Here is a 22,544-nt window from a genome sequence, read left to right on the forward strand (position 1 = left end):
TGAAATATTAGCACTGAAGTAATATAAGTGAATTTAACTTTTACCCAGTGCCATTACTAGATATTGAAAATTTGCAAAAATCACTTCACGAAAAGTTTACACTTGTAATAATTGGAAAAGGGATTAGTTATTGGTTAGCAAAATAATAAATAATTAGAAGATAGGATATATTATGAATGCCCAAAGAAAGTGCATCTTGTTATCATCATTTAAGTTTAAACTATTTTACCAGAAAGATTTGCTCTAATGTAATTTTTTTTCCTTTTCTTTCCGTTTTGTGCTGTTGGTGTGGCCAGCAAATGACAGAACTATCCAACATGTACAGCTACCTCAAAGGCGTTTCAGAGAAGCAAGCAAACGACTTGGTCATGAGTAAGTATTTACCAATCTTTCACTTTTAGATCTGGTAGTTAAGTCCAAGATAGTACACAACAGAAGTATCTAGAACATTTTTTATGAGTATTATTATCTAGGAAGAAGGAATAGATGCATACAAGAGGTTCTACCCGCAAATCCACGGGTGTACAATTCAGAAGCCACAATTAAATTAGTTTAATTAATTTTGACTTTGTATTTCATTTAAAGGATCCAAGTTCAAGAAATTCCCATCAGAAGTAATGTTAAAATCAGTGGGACCTTCATACCTTACGTCCTGAGGTGGTTGACGTGGTTGTACCTGAACTCGCCGCTCTCTTTCACGACGTCCTGTTAAAGATCGGACTACCTCTTGGAAGACCAACAGACATGTTTTTTAATCTCATATGCATCGTCTTTCAAACATCTTAAAGCACTCACTTGTATCAAACAGCTAGAAATAGCATCAGTGTTCATTTACCACACTCCTTTGAACATAAAAAAGTAAATAATAATATACGTAAACAAAAGAGTAAATAAACAAACTACTGTCAATTTCATTGACCAGCTGTTTTCGATAAATTAGTCGAATAACATTTACACCTAAATCGTAAGGTGTAGCCGTTTGGAAATTGGCCTGTGGGGCAGAGCCTTAAGAGAATTCGTTCATGCCAATACTTTTCGGCAAATCTACACACTCTGAGCTTCATTTTCATGTGTATAATGCCAATAATTTTATTTGGTTAATGGCCTTAACCATTTAAATTAAATTTGATTGTATCACTTTGATAATATAATAGATACCTCTTAAGGAAAAGGTTTCCAGATACTGTAGTCTGATAGTGTGCATGAAATTTAAAAAAAATATCAAACATGTAGATACTATATTTTAACCCTCCAAGAAGGCTTCTTCGGAACGTAGTAGAATCCTTCTACTACTCATTTCTGAAGAACCTCCTTTCTGCTTTGAAAGGTTAACATATCAAGCTTAATGTGTTGTTAACTTCTGTGTGTCTTAAACTTCTTCACATTTGTTCCTTCTTCTTTACTATAAACAATATTTATTTTGTATTCTCTATTCTGTAAATTAGCTAAAAGGAAACATAACAACTCAAACATTGCTCTAAGAAAAGAAACACAAAGTAAAATTATAGTGTTTTATTTAAAAGTACCCCTCAATGACCTTCATCCAACCATGATCATTATAATCCAAACATTATTTGGTAAAATATCACATGGACTAGTTGTCAGATCAGAAGTTGTTAAAGACTATGGGTTATTTGTGTATATTTCTCCACAATTGAAGTTTTCTTTATGTATAATTATTTTTGTTCAAGTGTTTGAATCCAAATTGAAAAGTATTAGCTACTCCTGTTACTATTTTGGCTAAACTATTTTATTTTGTTTCCAGATTTCAACTGTACTAACTACCTTCTCCCTCGACCACTAAACAACACGTACTCCGTCCCACCTGCGGCACGCCCTGTCCTACACTCCCCTCCCCCCTCCACCCACCCCATGCAACATCAGTACACCAACGTAGATTCCTATCAGATCCCTCCGTCTCCTGTGTCGGTAGACAATTTTGACTACAACGTACCGTCGTTCCCTATCCCGGTACACTCTCCCATGGACAACTACCAGGTGCCAGGTCATGCCATCCCCTACAATCCCCCCACCCCTCCTACACCGTCTTCACCTCTCGATGTTCTTCCTCCTGGGGGATACATGGATATGCAGTCCCCAAGTGAGTATCTCCTTTGAATGTAGCTACACTGCTTTAAAGAAAATATTTAGTTTTTTGAAGTCAGTCTTAGAATCAAACTAAAATATATCCTCAATGGACAAAAAAGTATAGTCGAACCTCTATATGACGAACTTCAAGGGATAGGGGAAGAATTTGTATTAGCGAGTTATTCTTAATAAAGAGGTTTGTTTTATTGTTGTTTTATTTTTTTATTGACGTTATTCGTCTTATAGAGGTTTCTCCTCGCTGTGCCAACATTCCAAACAATGACTGAGGAAGGAAGAGGGATGGGTATGGGTTTAATGTTGAGACAAGATTCTGTTTATTTTGAAAACTACATACTATGGAGGTTAAGATCATGACATATTCGTCTTATACAGGTTGCATTCGTCTTTTAGGGGTTTTGTGCTAAGACTATTCGTTGTGAGGTTAATCAGTCCTAGCACATGCCACAAACGAATTCGTCTTGTGGAGGTTTTTAACCTAATTACTACGTTGTATATTTTAACCTAATTACTACGTTGTATAGAGGTGATTTAGCATTGACCTTAATGAAAGTTTTTAAGGGGATTAAAAAAAATTGTCTTATCGAGGAATTCATTTTACCAAGGTTCGACTGTATAAGTGAATTAGCTGGTATTTTTATTTTTGGTATTGACATCAGATCTGTCTTTTCTACTATTAGTATTTTTCCTAATATTAGTTCAGTTCTTTCCACCACAACTCTGCCTGTAAGGATCTTTGAGTAGAATCGTGTACCAAAACTTTGGTATAGTAATCACATGATATCTCTTTGTATAGACAACAGTACCGTTGGTTCGGCCAACCAGCTTAGGCGGAAGATGACCCTCAACCTGCCTCACCATGAGTATTACAATTGCTCTGGGACCCACGAGACTCCTTCAACTGCTGCCTACTTCCACAGTCCTGATGACACTATCTCCTGTGAAAGTACGTTACCAATCAATCTATTACATACACTACAACCTCGTTAAGTCGAATCAGTCGGGAATGCAACTGATCGGACAGCAAAAATTAGCCACAGAAAGAGGATGGTAAAAAAAATTATATTAGGAGGTAGTAACTTACTTGTATATACCTACTTATAATGATTTAATTTACTATGGAGAAAACACTTTTCAAATATTTTCAAGCATAAAGAGTAACAATTAATCACCACACAGGCACATTTATGCTATAGCCAGGCATCAGATGTCAAGTCACAGAAAACAAACTCAGTTGCGCAAAAATAACTGAAACACAATCATTGCTCAATTGTGTATTCATATAATAGCCCAGTCAATCTAGGTTTTTACCCGGAAATGCGAGATATAAAGCTAATTTTTTGCACAGATGTCCGTTATGGTATGTAAAATCACACCCTAAAAGTCCCCGCCCGTCCCCTGTTTGCTTCTTCCGGTATAAAGAAAAAGGGGGGGAGGGGGCGCAACTTATTTAAACGCACATTGAAGGTGATAACTTGAGTAATTTTGGTCCGATTTTGATAAAATTTGGCTTGAAGGTGAAAGGTGGGATAAACGTAAATGAGTTGCGAAATCAGCATAATCAGACCATGGGAACGGGTGTTTACGGGGGGTTTTATGAGGAAAAAATTGGGTTTTATGGGGTAAAAATGGATTTTTATCATTTTTGATCCTCAAAACACAAAAATTTCTAATTTCTTTCTGAACCATTTAAAAAAGCTTAAATGATCAAATATTTTAGTATAATGAAGTGTTTTTGTAAGGTTATTGGTTAGGAAGAAAATTTAAAAAAATTAAAAATTCCCATGTTATTCTTAAGGAGAGTAAGCTGTTGTAGTTTGCTTGTTTACGGATATATTTTGATCAAACTTGGAAAATAAACTTAATTTATAATAAGCTATTGATATTTTATTACAAACACACTTCATTACACTCCCTGTAGCAGCAAGCCTAGGTACTTGTTAGGCATAATGTTATTTCAATATATTTAATAAAAAATCCAATCGGGCAAATGGAAATTCACTTAGTCTGCAGGTTTGCTGCGGCGGGGTATTTTCATACAAAGTTGCACTTTCCTAGATTTACTTTATCAATGCTTTTCGTCAACACTACACTCAATTTTTTCCCTTAAAATGTATATTTGGCTGGGAATAGTATAAATAAACTCCGGAATAAACGTGGACAATGGTGTAAAAACATAACATAAGCATGGTATTCAATAAATAACATACAGGATACAGTAATATTAAAAAGTTTTACTATTACATTTTTAAGTAAAATCAGAAAAGATTACTAACCAAAAATAATATTTGTACAAAATATTGGATTAACCACCCTTAATATGAAACCAAATTTTTTAAGAGTTACATATGCACAACAGTAGGTTAAGCAATTGTATTGAACAGTGTGTTTTATAGCTACTATAAAACTGAACATTACTAACTATCAACGTCTTCTTCCTCTAAATCAATTGTCTTCAGTGTGTTGTTGCAGTCTCTACCTTGGCAATGAGCACACATTGCCGAACAAGCTAATCCTGACCTTATGCAATCACACGATCGGGCACACTCTTTCTTGCAATCACATGTAACGAAATTCAAGAGTATATCAGGTGCCGGTGGCAAAGTCATAGATTGAGGTACAAGAACGCCGTCTTTTTCAAGCCAACCCCATGAACATGGATCCAGATCCTTCCCAAGCCATTTCTGCACTTGATAGTAAACCCGCAAAGTGTGTATCCGCGTGCGTGCGGCATCCGAAGTAGGCGGTAAAACTGACAAATCAAAGCTTGAAGTAATTTTCTGTCTAGCTATCAGTTTATTGAACATAAAGTACCTTAGTTCATTTAATGTTTTGCACTTTGTATCTCCGTATATTGCAAGAAAGTATTGTTCTCCACATGATGTTAACTTGTCAGGCTGAGCAGTTGAATCTTTAAAAACATCTGACATTTTTTGAAGTTCCACATTTTTTTCCAACACTTTCCAGGGCACTTTTTTCCCTTTTCTAAACGTTGCGGATGTTGTATCGCATCCAGAAAATGCGTGTGCAAACAGTATACAGTCTTTCATATTGCCTAAGTTACTACTTATTTCAGTTACTGGGTAAACTTTGTAGGAACCTTTTTTACTGCCTTCTGGTTTGATGAAGAACAATGTATCTGAACTTTTAACTCCATGGACAAGAAGTGCTAGAAGATCAGTGTCTGTACCCACCACAGCTGTTTTCAGACCTTCAGAACACTGTTGAAGAGCTGTTGAAGCAATCAAAAAGTCAGCATCTGCTGCAGCTTGTAGAACAGAAAAGCCAGCTCGATCAAAGTGTGATTTTAGTTCACTTATAAGTCGGATTTTATTTGCAGCATTACCGAGAAATTCAGCCTGAGTTACTGATGCTGTCATGTTTGAGTCGAAATGTATTGTTCTTGATGGAATTCGACAAGCTCTTCTATCTTGTTCTTGATACTTTGTGGTCGCTGGTCCCTCATAGCCATCAAAAACTATTGTTACATTTGAACCGTAATGGGTGCGAATAAATTCAACATATACTGAAATTATTTGCCCATATGTGGCAGGCTTGGGCCAAACAACATGATGAAGCAAATGTCCTCCGTCCAATACATAAACACAGTCTTGAGGCCAACTATTAAAGGTAGGTGTGCTCATCTCTATAATATCACAAAGTGCTGACTTGGCTGTTTTTCTCATCGCTGCTCCGTTAAAGAGAGAAGGTGGCCTCGGAGCCAATTCAAAGGCCATGTACTCTTCATAATCAGATGGTGATTTTAAAATACACGATATTCTGAGGAACAGTTGATTCGGATTCACTTCTATAACATCGTGACCTCTTACTTTGATCGTGGCATAAACAGCAGCAAGTGGAGTAACTTTACTTTTTCTTTTTAGTTTAAAAAAAGTATGGCCAGTCATTTGACTCATTGCAAGAAGTCCTGTTTCTGTGGCGGTTTCCGGGTTTATTTTGGCGTCAGCAACTGTTCCAGTTGACAAAGAAATCAAACCTCCATTTATGTCAACACTGAAAGGCGAATGTGACTTTAGCCAACAAAGTAGTTTGTATAAATCGTTATCATCTCTTGATTGCCGAGCATCTCGTAGCTCAACATGTTGTTCTGTAGTTCCAGAGTTTATATGACACAATTTTTCAAAAGCATTCGTGACAACAGAACAGGCTGGACGTGCTAGGACAAATTTTGCCAAGTTACTGTCAGTGACGCCTCTTCCATGGATAAGTCCACCTGATACTTTCAAAGAACGCATGAGCTCCTGCTCAATCACCATATCTGTCCAGTTTCCACCCCAGAACCTTTCTGTCCTACGAACCGAAAAGAAACCTAAAGAAATGAATATTTCATACTCTTCTTTAGTTAGAACCTGTGGTAAATCTTCCATTTCCTGGACATAGTGGTGCGCATATTTTGCATACTGGAGGTGTCCTGAGGAATGGAAGTACGGAAGCATTGCTTTGATGCAAGATATATGAAGCATAAAGTCACCAGTACGCTCCGATCTTATGTAAAGGCGTATTAGAGAAATTAATCTAAAATATAGCACCCACAATTTTCCTGTGCGACTACGAGTTTCTTCTTCATCACATGTTTGGTTTAATGCTGTTTCTAGTCTTAGCAGTGATTTTGAAGCACTAACATCTTCAACCTTAGTCTCATTTGTGAGGAAGTCAGAGTGGAGTTTTTTAAGTACAAGCAAGTCCTCCTCTGGTACTTTGTCTACCATCTCAAGAAGAATAATTCCCAGCGCCAACTGTGTCAAAAAGTGAGCCCGCAGTGCTCTAGCATAAGCATGCCCAGTTATCATATGTGGGATTGAAGATTTTGCATAAATTTCCATCCAAATCTCTTCAAGACCACTACCACTCATTATGTAGCCTACGGCTCCCAAAAAAGACATTAAAAGGTGAAAACCACCTAATCTGATTATAACTTTGTCAAGAGTACTTTTTGAGTCTGGAATTGAGGCAATGATATCCACAGCTTTTGCATACAGAGGCTGGTCAAATGTCACAAAGCAACTTTGTTGGCCATTTTTTCTACATTGTTCAGCTGCAAATTGTAATGCCGTATGGATCGTGCTCAAGTTGCTTGGATCAAGGTTGATAAAAGGAACTGGTTCTATGCTGCTTTTCACCCCAAAACCAGATCCTTGAAATGCTCCTTGCATATAACCATTCCAAGACGGCCTAGGACACAGCCTTTTCCAAGAGCCCACCATCCATAAAACATCGATGGATGTACTAAGATTTTCATTTTTGGGGTCAGATGGTGAAGATATTTCTTTTATAACTTTACTTTTCAGACCTGATGTTGCAGGTTTTTTATACCAAGAAATCTGAATGGAGCCCTTTGTAGCTATTTCTGCAGCTGTTGGAACTGATAAGATTCGTGTGACGTTGCTAGGCTTAGTCGTATTTTGAGGAGTAGAACATATAATACCTCCCATTGCGTGAAAGGTATTTTTTCCATCTAGTGTTCGGATGTTTACATCCGCGTTATCATATACAAACTGAATGCAGCTTTTTGAGGAACTGTCTACCGTGTTTTGTACCATAAGTGAGTACTCATAACGCTGTACTTCAGTATAGCTTGCTCCAAAACCAAGTCTATTTAGAATATCAACCAAAAGCCTAGAACCATAGTGGTTATGGACATACATGCTCAAACCAATCAAAAGAGGCGATAAGAAAGAGCGTGGCCTGCATGCACTTATAATAGCATGGCTTATCGCAGCTTTTTTTAGTTCAATATTTTCTTTATTTGTGCCCTTATGTTTAACTACAACATTAAGAAATACTTTAAGGGACTGTGGTATTGAAGACGTCAATTTTTGTGTATCTATGCAATCAGGGTGCAATGCAGAATACTCACGGAGATTGTGAACGAAACCACGAATATCTGATCTAATTATTTCCGCAGCTGCAGAAACTATCCTCAGTTTCTCTTCTTCGGGATTGGATTTTCTGTCTTCATGCCACATGTCTTGTAAAATTCTATGTGTTGCCATTCGGAAGCTGATTATTGTACTGCGCCCAGGTAGGTCAGTAATTATTACATTAGAGCCGTAATAGTCATTAAGTTTGTTTTTTAGATGTTTAGTCGTATATCCATCTTTTCCGTCTAAAAAGGTGTCCATGATATCTGAAAGTTCTCCTAAACTGCACTGACACTCGTCGTTTTCATTTAACCAATTACACAACTTTAAAAAGGCATCATGTTTGTAATAATTATCATTGAACTTCGTAGTTTTATTTAACTTAAAAAACTTAGATAAACAGTTGCCATGGTAAATGGCCTCAGCAGCAACTAGATCACTGGCTGCACGGACCCGTGCGTCTACTTCTCTGCTCCAATCATCACCACGCATGCAAGCAATGTCGAGAATTCTAGTCTGCACTGTCAATGTTTCAACGTGATGAGCTGTATTCCTATAATTTAAAGGAAGTTTTTTTATTGCTTGGAAATCTATATGCTTAGCACAGAATAAACAATGAGTTTTAATATCGAAACCTTCAACTTCTGTAGATCTTGTTCTATACGAGATTGACTGTTCACTTGAAACTTCACTTCCAACATGTTTAGATATATACTTATTAATGCTTGTAGGTCTAGTATAGTTCTTTCGGCAAACATCATGAACCTTTAGTTCTGTAAGTGTACTGAACTTGTCATGTAAGCCATCTCTGCGATTTTCACTTGCACTTTTAAGTCCTACTACACCTTTCTCAGTTACGCTTACAATTTTCAGTGTGTTATTAGAATCATGAGCAGTACCAAAGCCATGGGCACACAAAAAACAATCTATTTCCATATTAAATACAAAAAATACAACCAATCTGAAAGTACACTAACATTACTTCAAAAGAAACGCACGCATTAAACGCGAAAGATTGACAAAACGCACGTACTGGGTGTAAACAGAACGGACACTCCGCTAAATCAATCATTCCATCAATCAACAATGAACGCAGGCAGGGTCCACTTCCGGGCCAACCACCCCCAACCACTTCCGGGCCAAGCCGAACGCTTCCGAACCATACCGAAAATAGCCGAGGTCTTTTAGAACCCCTTGTATCGTCTGTCTGGAAACGGCACAGCGGAAAATCGGAACGGAGCATCGGAGCGATTTCTTCCAATCCCGACCCCTCTCACTAATAGGAACTGAGTAGGCGTTTAATGATGTAATTAATTATTATTTATGAATGATTACTAGACTAATTATTATTGAAGGTTTCAAATACCTTCAAAGTAATCCTTCGATCTTTTTAATATATAATATAAAGTAATTATAAAAAAATTCTCCTTTATATCCTGGAAAATAAATTGTGGAAATCAATCTACCTATATTTATGCAAACATTCTAAATAAATGTTGAAACATACTCCATAGTTGAATGCAATATGTGGAAATATATTTTTTTTATTTTGTATACACAATGCTAACAAGTCAGTAATACTTTTTTCAAACATATAGGCTACCTTATTCTAATTTATGTTCGTTTTTCTAACCGTAGTATTATCTAAATTTATTGATCAAATAAATAATTAATAAATATTAATTAAATTAATATTGTAACTATGTTACTCGTAATTTCAATGAATTATTAAATAATAAAAATAAAGGGAGAAACAATTTTTATTTTATGCCATTCTAAATATACAGATAGGCCTATATAGAGCTATGAACAAGAATATAGTAATTTATGCCCGATGTTAAATAACTGAAGATCATTAAAAATTATTTCTTCTACAAATAATTCAACAATAACATTCACATTTATTTACATAGTTCTATTTACAATCTCCTTCACCTTGGTAACAGGAACATAACATTTTAATGTTTGACCTATTTTAAATGAGGAAATAACTCGGGCATTTTGACAGCAACAGTGACAGACGACTTGCCGCGTACGTTTCGGCTATGCTCTGTACGATTCGGATGAGTGTTCAGATTCAGCACTGCGTGGTGGTGGCGGTTTTTCCTCCAAAGGTCTCGTTGCAGGGTGCAGGTGCAGTTATAGGTTGTAGACATGTAGGCTACAAGGGTGCATGCACGACGCGCCGTCAGAGATCGTTGCGCGCCGAACGCGTTGAATCTTGTGAGCGATGGTTGTGTCTCTACCGCATCCGCACCGCGACCGCTGACATCGCACCGTGCCGGAATCCGGCTTCAACACTAAACCGATTATAGCCTATAAGTTGTGTGTACTTTATTCAAATGTTTAAGAGCTTTTACATTTTTACATTAAGAAATAACACACGAATTATATCATTATAACATAATTTCAAGCTAAAAAAAGTAGGTAAAAAAAATAATTAATTAGATTTAATGTTAAACGGTCACAGGTATCACACTTAACCTCATGACCTTTTATTGACGGACACATTTTACTGCATCTAAATCCGTTTTTCGTATATCTGTATATCTTACCGATCTCAAGCATTGCGCGTTTAAGCATTGACTATATAACACTGGTTTAAGTAATATTCGCCCCCCTCCCCCCCTTTTAGCGAATTTCCCTATAGGGAAGTAGCTATTACCGTAGGTGGCACGGTAAGACCTAGACCCGGGACCGATTTACTTGTTCATTTTGATGTCCCCAGAGGCCAAAAACACAATTCGTTCAAATTTTTATATATGTATATATATATATATATATATATATATAGACTTATATATATATATATATATATATATATACGTCCGTGAACGCGATAACTTGAGTAATTTTTGTCCGATTTTGATGAAATTTGGTTTAAAGGTGTAAAGCGGGATAAACTTGAATGAGTTCGCTAACCAGCATGATCGGACCATGGGAACGGGGCTTTACGGGGGGTTTTATGGGGTAAAAATTGGTTTTTCTCACTTTTGACCCTCAAAACACAAAATTTCCCAATATCTCTTTAGACCTTTTTAAAGAGCTTAAAAAAACAATTAATTTAGTATATAAAAGTATTTTTGTTCGGTAAATAGTAACGGAGAAAATTAAAAAATTGTAAATTTAAAATTCCCATGTTATTCTTATGGAGAATATTGTAAAATGTTGTAGTTTGCTTGTTTATGGATATATTTTGTATTTCGATCAAATTTATTTATTTTGTACTAAGCTATCAATATTTTACAAAAAAACACACTTTATTAGTATCCTTGTAGCAGCAAACCTAGGTACTCGTTAAACCTAATGTTATTAAAATATATTTAATTGAAATCAATTAAGACAAATGGAAATTCGCTTAGTCGGCAGGTTTGCTGCGGCAGGGGTATTTTCTTTATACCGGAAGAAGCAAACAGGGGACGGTAGGGGACTTTTAGGATATGGTCAAGGATATCATAAAGAACATCTGTGCCAAAATTCAGCTTTATATCTCGCATTTCCGGGTTTGCATGATTTTTACCTAGATTGACTGGGCTATAAAGGCAATAGTACAGTACTACTAAAAATGCATATTTTAAAATATATATTTGTATTTGTTGCAAATCGGTCTAAGGTGTATGGAGATTAGACTTAAAAATCTTTGATTTAACAAGGTCTTAATGTCAGCGGAACTTTTCTTTCTTTTAGTAAAAGAAAGTTCTAAGCCCTACTCTTGTTACTAATGTCAACCTGTTGTTAGAAAGCATTATATAACACAATAAATAAAATTGCAACTTGGTCCAGAATAAATCCCACAGGTTCAATCGGGCTATTTTCATATTTGTAGGCAAGCACTACTACTTTATGACCACTCTTCTATCAAGACCTAGGTAATATTGCCAGTTAAATCAATTAAAAACAAGATCCCACGTAAAAATAATTGCAAGGGTTCAAATTCTAAACCACAGAATTGTAAGTACAAGGAATTTTTTATGTTTAAAAGATTGAATCAAACTTTTTTATTGAACGTTAGCTCTTGATGCTAAATTACATTCATATGTTTTCTGCAGGTAATGTAAACCGACACAGAAACAGCAGCCACAGCAGCAACAGTGGGAAGTCGTCAAGTACCAGTGCGCAGGACGAGCTTGCGGAGATCATCAACGACTTTAAGAACAATGTGTTCACCATCGCTGAGGTTGAAAAACTTGTAGAAAACTGGCAGAACAGGCATGATGTACAACAGTCCTTTAAGGAAAAGCAGGTATGGTCTAGAGTCAAGTTTTCATGGAGTAGGCCTAGATGTTTGTTGTAATTAGGTCTTCCTAGCACAATTTTTAGACGTAATTTACAAAGTGACAGTTGTAAAGTTAATATGCGTTGAACTGTCATCTAGCAGTAGAAGATGTGGAAATGTGACGGATTTTGAGACAATCTGAAGCTACCTAGCAAAGAAGCAGTATTAAGATCTGATTAACTTATCGAATGACAGTGGCAAACCGTCCAAGTTTCGGGAGGCCTCTTGTTGGCGTTCTAAAGTTCTATTGCTTCTTCTAAATTGTTTATAAAATCAGTACAAAATGGTTGCCGTCCCAAAGATGATAACTGTCGAACTGGGGTACTGGGCTGATGACTCAACCAGCCATGTAAAAACTGGTGGCGATTGTTGCAAATCCTAGAGTGGTGGCGATTGTCAGTGGTGGTGCTATTATTACATATTCACAGCAAACATGCTCATGTAATGTTGTGGGTTTGAACTCTAAATGTCCACCTCTCTGTTGGTAAAAATGCCAAACCAACTTTATATAAGCTCTCATTCTCTTAAAAATTTGTTTAACCCGTTTAGTAGGATTATTAATTTCTGCTACAGTGATTTATCAAGCAAATTATACGCCTGTTCACACCGGCGTCACCATCATCTTTGGTGTATTAATACATCGCCCGCATACTGTTCACACCACTTGCTACGTCTGGCTACAAAGCCAGCTACCACCGCTGCCAGCACCACACTCCAACTGCTCAAAAATAAAGATCATACCTCGTGCCCATAGTAGATCCTGGAATGTTGTCCTATTAAATACCTTGGTGCGATCCTGCATTCACCCTGCCATGGACTATTATCATTACCCCCTCCTAAACTGTACGCAGTGATAGCAGTGATAGTGACGAAAATCTGATGATGTTATATCCAGCATCCCAAAGATCTAAATGGACCCATCCACAGAGAAGTAAGGAACAGAGGAAACACTCCATGGTACACTTAAAGTGGCGTCTAGAGAAAGTTCCCGCACCGCTACCCCTTGCCCTCATGTAATCCGCTCACGGCGGAGAAAGACCCTGTGCCCTGTGCAAAAGGAATTCCCGCACAGGGCTTGCCGTTCGGGCTCTTCCTTGCTCATCACAAGTAAATTTCCACCCCAACATACCAGAGCTGAAAGCTTACAGTTGTCCCATTAGTGTGAAATGATATTTATTCGTCTATGTCGTGTTTCCTTTGTACCTTACTTCTCTGTGATCCATCGGATGATCGAAGAAGTAATCAATTTGATGAATTTCACCATCTAATGAATGATGTAATGATGTAATGACATCCTGGAGGGTGATGGTGACAGCCCAGGTTGATAGTATTAAGACGGCGATGTGAACATGCTCCTTTAAATAACACCAAGAGCGAGTCAGTGACGTCTTACGAAGACGTAATAAGACGTCTGTCGACGTTGGTGTGAAGATTTTTTAAGATGCATGATAACGTTTGCAAATGGAAAGTTAGTTTTAAGTAGTCCTTTAGAAAATTTCCATTACGATTACCTTTATTATTTTCAATCTGTGCAAGTGTCCCAATGTCTTGAATATTTTTTTAAATTTTACAGAAACAGCTGAATGAAATGAGAGAAGAGTATGAAAGGATTCAGCAACAAATGAAGGACAACATGAAGAGAGCCACTCCTTTTGAGAGGATCAGGAAATTTTTCACCAGAGGGAAAAACAAAAGTGAGTATAGAGACAGATTACAGTACAAAACATCTATTCTTAACCTGTTCTAACCAGTCTGTTAGACTGACATATATTTTTCAAGCAAGAATTATCCATCCTGTAAACACCAAGGGAACCATAAACAGAAGAGTTTTGTCTGTTCCTGATATATTTCTGAGTAGTCGAGTTGAACGTTTCATTATATTGAGAGTAGGCTACTACCACTAACTTTTTACATTGATGCTTATTTAATAAAATCTTTAGTAACAGGAGGTAACTAACATTGATGATCCCTAAAACACACAGGATTAACAGAAATAGACATACGGAACAGTATAGTGCAGTAGTAGAATTTTGGTCTTATGGTCTAAGGTTTACTTAACGAGTAGTTATATAACATTACGGTAAAAACCTCAATCAGACCTCTCAAAAAGTTGAATTTAAGTTTGTTGTTGCAAATTGACAAATATTTTGCAATTGTCCTGTTTTAGTCAATGGGTTTACCCTGCTCTTAATGGTACAGTAATCTTAGTAAAATTATGTTTCTAGTTTTTTTTTATATTAAATCCATTCAGTTTACTACTTCCTACTTATTATCAAGTACTTGAGAGTAATCATTTCGTACCCTGTTTTATCAAATAGCCCGTGTAGTTTATAAGTTCCCAGATTTGTATTATAATCCTGTGTCTTAAGTGTTGACTAACTCTATGTTTATCAGATTGTACAGGAGAGTGCAAGACCAAACCACAGTCTGCTAGCAGTTGTAGCAGCTCAGCAGCCGTGTCTCACCGCCCTGCTAGCAGCCTTAGCCTTCAATCCTCCTGCAGTATGTATCACATTACATGTTAAATATGTACATCAAATCTTAGATGATTTTATTTATCAAATAGCTCTGGTATACCACAGTCTGAGAAAAACACAAATGAGCCTGTGAAACACACCAAAGGCGATAGGCTGAAGTGCCCCTTCTAAGAGTAAGTAAACTCACTCTTCACACGCCTTAAAGCGGGTCGCCTCGGATATTCTGAGGCTGGATATGCGAAGAATTGGACAAACAGTAGTACTGATTACCGAACACAGTCAGTTTAGAAAACATCTGCAACGTATAGGTTTGTATGATGCCACTCTAGGGAATGTGATATAGCAGAGGAAACAGCTGATCACCTGTTCATTGACAATGAGGAGCTCTCCGAGGTAAGAAGGACAACTCTTGGTAATCTGGTAAGAGAGTCAAGTTCCCGAGGAAGAACTGATTGGCCCTTGGTAGACTACAGGCATTTCTCAGATGCCTGGATATTTAAGGTCTTTTAATCAAACAACTCATTGGGGTTTGCAATAATTCAACAAATTTCTGATGAAGTGCATTGTGGCTTCAGCTGCTGTACCTGCAACTTGCAAGATAAAATAACTACAGTCTGTGTGATGGAGTTAATTCTCACAATATAACGTGTACATAGGATTTTCATTTTTCAAAACAGTCTTAATTTTTATGTTTACTTTATAAATGAAAAATATTCATTGCATTGTAACATGTGAAACAGATATACATGTTAAGGTTTATTAAATCTATAGTGATTTCCTGATGGATTTTCTTGGCTTTTTCATTTAGGATAGTAATTTTACCGTTTTACCAAAGTTGGTTTGGAAAAATTTCTCTTTAATTACCAGTTAAACTAAAAAATTGAAATATTTCCTTACTACTAAAAATCTTATTACTAAAAATTGTCTCACTGCGACATGACTAACTTGATGTTTTGTTTCATGTAAGGTTCCACGTCTTCTGGCCGCATGAGTACAGGAAGTGGCTCCAGTCTAGGAGACTCTGGGACTCATTCCGACTCTGACGACAGGAAGACCTCTGAGGTAAAGTAGATCAGATTTGTTACAGGACACATGTTACATTAGTTCAAGCTTAGAAGGCTTGTTGTAGCGTGCATGACACTTAATACCTCTCTAAGTGTATGTTTGATATTTTTTTCATCAAATTTAACCCAGTATGTAGAGTACGAAAATTTAAGCATAGCAAAAGTTCCTCTTAATTGGTTTGAAAGGGAGGTCCTCATCTCTATTTGTCGGCAAGCAAAGTCATTTGACCTTTTCCACTAAAATTGAAGACCATTGTTGCTCAGAATATCTATATCTATATCTATATCTATATCTATATACTTATTTAATACGCAAGCAGATTTTTTGTGACAATTACTCCTCCGAAACTACTGAACCGATTGTCATGTTTTTGGTGTCATTGGAAAAAGCGTAACTTGAAGTTGTGCAGGAAACTTTCTTTTTAGGGAAATAATGAGAGAGTGAAGCCCTGGAGCCCTTTAAAGTTTCGTATTTCTCCATAAGATTAACATTTAAAACAAAAATTGTTATGAAACTCCAGCTGTTGTCAGAAATCAAAAGTGAGAAGAAGAGCATATGTTAATTGTAAACAGTCAATAAGTTTGCTAATTTAACAGTTTGCTACAAACATTTGCTGACTTGGTTGAAATTTGTTTTAAAATAACGCCTGTAATACTTAGCAATTGCTCGAATTCGAGCAACAGGGACACTAGTACTTCTAACATCTCATATAGTTGTACATTACACAAATTATCAGTGCTCAATTTGTAAAAAATGAGGTACCAGAACTGTAATCTGTTTAATATGAACTCATTTATACCAATCTTTTATCTTTCCAAAAGAGAGGTAGCGGAACTCCGTTCTACCGCATTCCTCCGCAAATCGAGCACTGCCCTTGATAACTTAATTCCTTTTCTTCAGTTATGTTTATTTTTGTTGTAAGATAGCTAATTCTATTTGGGCCACAGATATAACTTTTGCTCAATAACACTTTTAAGTTTCTTTCATTGTGAAAGTTACTGAAATACTAAAGTTAAATTTGCAATACTATAGTAACAATAGTCAATGAATTAACTAGTACCGTTATATTATAACTTATTATAATTATAGTTATTTCCTTGTTTCAGGGCTCAAAGAACGATTTGAGGTCAAAAATGTTGGCTGGGAGACTCTACATGGAGATTCCACAAAGAGACTTCACCAAGGAACATGAAGTAGATGAGAAACACAAGCTTCTAGAATCATCAGGTTCAGGACCCAAACCTTGCTTTTTGCACAGAAGTAACTCTTTGATCCAAGAAACAACAATAGTAGAAGAAGTGGATGAAAATCCAAAATCTCTTGAAGAAACGCTGTCAACATCTTTAGTCGATAAAGAAATAACAATGGTTGATGTCCACAGCATCCCTTGCGATACCTGCGGGAATCAGACAGAGCCAATGTACGCTCAGGTGAAGAAGCTTCCCTTACCTCCGGGATCTGTGAAGAAAGAAGAAACTGCTGAAATTGCCACTAGTAATGAGAACGTAGTGAGAAATGAAGAAAAACTTCCCGAAAGATTGATCATCATTGAGAGCGATGAAGATGCCAAGAAAGCATCAGAAAGTTCTGAACAAAGTCAAGATACTCTTTGTAACTCTAGTCAAACTCAACAGATGGACTCTGTTCAAACTCTGTCAAACTCTGTTGATTCACCTGATTCATCGGAAAATAACCACTTAAACGGATCAGAAATAAAAGAAGACTCTCTTGATGATAAATTGACTTTTGAAGAGGAGAATGAAAATGGCTTTGTGAAAAATATGGTGAACTTTATAGAGAATGAGCACAATTTCAATGTGTTAGATGATGAGATTGACGATACTTGTGAACATTTATTGGACGAAGCCGACACTGAGGTTGTGTTTGAACTTCCCGACTACGTGAATGTCACTTCTCCACCAATCCCTCCTCGACCTGCATGCGGAAATGTATCTACCTAAGTATTTGTTTTTGTCAATGTAAATATTTTGTACAGTATTCCAGCACATTGCACCACTTTTGTTTCCTAAGTACAATTGTATATAGGCTAGTCGTCGAGTTTTATTTTTATACAAAGTTTATTAGTATTCACAATGTATTTATGTTCCTTGTAATATAGCTAATGTATGTTTAAAAAATTCTTTATATGAAAATGATTAAAAAATGTACTTTTCCACCTTTTACATGTTACTTTTATATTTTTGCTGTCTTAATACCAATATGATAAATTCTAGTATTTCAAATAAGAAATAGAGTTGGTCATGGTCATACAGAATTAAAAATTGGATCACAAAAAGGGTCATGCTCTTAACATTATAAAGTTGCATACAGTAAAAAACATAGTACCTATAACGCTATAACATAAGATGAACTTAGCATCACCAATCAATCAATCAATCAATTATTGAGATGGGGGCGCCACCTAGGTGCATATTTTAACCCAAATATGAGTGAAGGATGAGTGTAGAATGGTGTGGTGGATGACCTGTGTAGCTTTGTTACTGACTAAGATCAGCGGTTTCATTAGTCAGGATCATTTATTTAAAGCCCAATGATCAGGAACAGCTGGGTCCAGTTTCGAACCATCAAAAAGCTACTAACTTTTCTCAGGATCGAACCGGCGACCTTTTGATTACTAGGCGAGCACTATAACCACTCAGCTACCCACCAAAATGAACTTAAAACAAAGGACGGTTTTAACACAGTTATGTAACTAGTATAGGTAAGTATAAATACAGTCGAACCTCTATAAGACGAATTACAAAAGGGGTAGGGGACAAATTTGTATCATTGAGGTATTCTTAATAAAGAGGTTTGTTTGTTTTATCGAGGTTAAATACTGCCTTTATTCGTCTTATAGAGGTTTCTCCTTGCTCTCAGATAACCTCTATAAAGGATACTGAGGAAGGAAGAGAGATGGGTGGGGGTTTCGTGTTGAGACAAGTTGCTGTTTGTTAGAGGTTAATATCATGATAATTTTGTCTTATAGAGGTAAGATGAAAAATCTTCTTATCTAGGAATTTGTTTTACCGAGGTTCGAACTAACTAGGTTCGACTGTAATTGAAAACCAATTTTTTACAAGGTTCTTATACTTTTACATATAACCGTAGGTCTGATGGTATTTTTAATATATCAGTGGCCAGGAGATCAAAGCCAGAACATTTTCTTAAAATGATTTAACCCTCATATTCACCATAACTCCATTTTTGAGTATTCCCAATTGAGATGGGGACGCCACATCGGTGCATACTTTAACCCAAATATGAGTGAAGGATTAGTGTAAAATGGCGTGGGATGATCTGTATATCTTTGTTACTGAGGTTAGGTTAGTCGATTGAGGTCATGCAAACCACCACAAACATTTCATTAGTTGATGTGAGCCAACTTTGCTTCCTACAAATTTTCGGAACTATGTAATAGGTGGAATGAACTCACCCAGACAGCACGTGAGCTTGGACTAAACTTGGCTTTTACATATTTCTGAATTGGTATGACAAACTTGGAGTTTGGAACCCACTGCAAATTTAAAACAGCTTTGGTTAAGTGAACTTGTGCCAATGAGCCAAAACTAAACTTGCTTTATTTACATATATAACCTGGTTGGCCAAGTCCACAATTTAAACACCCAACCAGACCCACGACAAGCTTGTTCATGTGAGTCTAAAGTGAGCAGTGCCATATGACAAAAGAATTTTCCCTCCACACCTACCCACAACACGCTCCTAAAACCTGTTTCTTTGTGCTGAACCACCATTTTTGTTCTAGGAGGATTAAACATTAAGGAGAGGGCACGCGAATAGGAATACACATGTTGCGGTGAAGCCAGCTTTAGCAGAACACTAGAGGGGCACGCGGAGCCGTAGGGTGGCAAAAAGCCGCGGCTATAACATGGGAGAGATAGGGAAAAACGCGACGCGCGCTGTTTCGAATTAAAATTGTCGCTAGACTAAAACACCTGTGTTATTCACCGATGGCATTCTTAAAGTAAATTAAATTTCCTATCGAACGGTGTCAATCATTTCTATAAACACTATTGTTTATTATTTATTACTGAAGATCAAAGTTGAAAGAATTGGCCTGGACTTCTTAGAACACATCATTACATTAATTACGTTTTTGAAAAAAATATGATGTATCTATACAAATTAACAATTTATTCGTATTCCTTAATAGTTTCGCGAAATAAAAAATATATATTTACCTATATTTAAGAGTGGTTTTTAGAAAAATAATTACAATAAATCTTTTTTAATTTTTCCAGTCTATAAAACAATCTTACTAATTATATAGATTAAAATGAAAAATTTAATTCGGGTGGTGAAATACATTTTAAATTTGCATTTTTCATAGTTCTCTCAATTTTTTAATACTATGTTTTACTAGTTTTAAGGGATTTATGTGCTAGGCAGGTGATTTTAAATAGCTAAAGTTAAGAAAAAATGTAAAGCCGCTCTAACTTTTTTTTACACCAACAGCCGTTACAATTAAATTACAAACATAAAAAGTAAAACAATTTCTTGGCAATCAAATTCTAGATTTTTAATATCATATTGAACTATATTTGATCTGTTTGCCCAAAGAAACTTCAAGTAAAAAGTGTAAAATGTTCAACTATCATCGCGTCTTCTGACGCCAAAGTGCGTTTATCATTCTTTTAAAGGATTAAAACTTATTTTATATTCTAATATTATGGTTAGAATTTAAGTTTTTAATTTTCGTAGCATGATGTAGTCTAAGTGTTAAATAGTTAATTGATATTTCTGTTACCAAATCTTCCAGTAACGCATACAACGCAGTATGAGAGGGGGCGGGAGAGTAGCGCTGCCTCCCCCCCACCCCACCAGTACGCTGGCTTCAACGAAACTACAGCGTGTCCTCTCCTTAATGTTTAATCCTCCTAGTTTTTGTTGGATTTAGACTTCCTCACTCTCAGTGTTGTCAGTTCTCTTGGTCAGTTCTCACTTATAATTTGGTGTTGTGTTGTGAGTTACTCGTTTCGTTGCTAGTCGTGAGTTTTGTTTATAGTTTTGATACCAAGACGAAGCGGAGAAGAACTAAGGGAATCCTGTAAAGGTAAGATTTACACTCCTCTTATAAAATTAAGCATTAATAAAAAATATACTTGTGTTGGTTAGTCTATGATGATAAAGTAAGCCAAATTAAGTAAACGATTAATTTCATTGCATCAAGAACTCGTAGAATTTTGTTTATAGCCTAAAACTTTTGTGCTTTAATCTTTGTCATACTCAGCGCTTCACTGAATCGACAACGTCACTCACTATACACTAATCTACTGCTGAACTCTACAACAGAACAGTGCCAAAATTTTTGTTTAACCTTAAACCTCTAAACAAACAAAAACAATATAAAAACAGCCAAAAAAAACAATAATAAATATCAGATAAAATATAAAATAAAATAACAGATAAAAACAAGCCAAACCAGTATTTTACGTTGTGTGTATTCAGTAGCCTTGTTGATAAGTGTAAGTTCCTTTACAACATGCTGTAATCATTATAGCTAAGAAAAAACCGCCTATTATAGCTAAAAAACTTCGCGAAAATTACTCAATTTTTGTGTCTAGTAAGAAATAAAAGTTTGATAACAATTTTAAAAACGAGAGTAAGTTAACACCCTGTGTTTGCAACACCAACAAATGCCAAATAATCAAATAATTCTAATAACAAATAAAAAATTATTTAAATAATGAATTTTAATAAACCAAATCATTCTAATGCAATTGTATTTTTTTATAGATCTTCTGAAGCATGCGGTGGAGTTGATGGATTCATAAAAGAAGTTGAAGGTGAAGTGGAAGATAGTGGGCATTGTATTTATTATATTAATAAATTGTCTTGAAATGTGAATGTCTTGTATTTCTTAACCTAACAGATCAATTATAACCAATATTTTTTTAAGATCACTTAAGACTTATAAATAGGCTTCATTTTATTATACTGTAAATCTTTATTGGTAAAAAATTAATTATTTTTATGTTTAAGAAAAAGGGTGAGCTAAGTTAGCATAGGAATGATATGAAACTGCTTAGGTATATGTTAAATAGGTATAAATTATATTACTATTACTATAGCCTATTATTATTATTATATTATTATTATCTCTGATCATGACAGTAATTGAAGTACTGTATATAAAACTTCGTACCCGTACCAAGTTCTGAGTGAGTCTAAAGGTGTGAGCTTGTTTGTCCAAGTCCAACATGTGCTAAAACCAATTCCAATATGAGTCTAAGCCAAGTCCAATATGAGCCTACTAAAATTGGGCTTGGGTCCCCAAGTCCCGAACAAGTCCATATTGAGCCTGTTTAATTTATCAGTGTGAGCTTGTTTGCCCAAGTCCAACATGTGCTAAAACCAATTAAAATATGAGTCTAAGCCAAGTCCAATATGAGCCTACTTAAATTGGGCTTGGGTCCGCAAGTCCCGAACAAGTCCAAAATGAGCCTGCTTAATCTACTACTAGACCCGTTTTTATCCATCATTCCAAGCTTAGAGTGGGTTTGTGCCCATGAGTTCACTGTAGGTTTGGGGTTGGGACTTGGGTTGGACTTGGGGAGCCAAACCCATAACAAGTTGAACAACTGCCAACTTCGGTCTCTAAAACAAGTCAAAACCAAGCCTACAGACTTTGGTCCCTGAGTCTAAACCAGGCTTGGGAACTTGGGCCAATGGACTTGGAACAAGTTCCCAGCAAGCCCATTGTGCTGTTGGGGCACA

The 22,544-nt window shown here is 36.2% G+C and overlaps 1 protein-coding gene and 1 long non-coding RNA gene across 3 annotated transcripts in view; both read left to right on the top strand.

The window, feature by feature from the left end:
* The window catches only part of LOC128989942 (phosphoinositide 3-kinase adapter protein 1-like), a 95,814-nt gene extending 77,863 nt beyond the window's left edge, over positions 1-17,951 (top strand). For both annotated transcript variants that reach the window (XM_054412107.1, XM_054412108.1), the window contains 8 exons: positions 297-372; positions 1,766-2,101; positions 2,903-3,052; positions 12,038-12,231; positions 13,838-13,958; positions 14,659-14,766; positions 15,709-15,803; positions 16,913-17,951. In XM_054412107.1, coding sequence (XP_054268082.1) covers positions 297-372; positions 1,766-2,101; positions 2,903-3,052; positions 12,038-12,231; positions 13,838-13,958; positions 14,659-14,766; positions 15,709-15,803; positions 16,913-17,767 — 1,935 coding nt within the window. In that variant the 3' untranslated portion in view covers positions 17,768-17,951. The remainder of the gene's footprint in view (positions 1-296; positions 373-1,765; positions 2,102-2,902; positions 3,053-12,037; positions 12,232-13,837; positions 13,959-14,658; positions 14,767-15,708; positions 15,804-16,912) is intronic.
* A 2,763-nt stretch (positions 17,952-20,714) lies between these two features.
* Positions 20,715-21,674, top strand: LOC128988358 (uncharacterized). The gene is made up of 2 exons (XR_008490367.1): positions 20,715-20,880; positions 21,564-21,674. It is a non-coding gene; the product is annotated as an uncharacterized LOC128988358 (long non-coding RNA).
* The last annotated feature ends 870 nt before the right edge of the window (positions 21,675-22,544 follow it).

Source organism: Macrosteles quadrilineatus, unplaced genomic scaffold (genome assembly GCF_028750875.1).
Source record: "Macrosteles quadrilineatus isolate MER2022 unplaced genomic scaffold, UCM_ALF_1.0 Scaffold_3__2_contigs__length_128488019, whole genome shotgun sequence".
NCBI lineage: Eukaryota > Metazoa > Arthropoda > Insecta > Hemiptera > Cicadellidae > Macrosteles > Macrosteles quadrilineatus.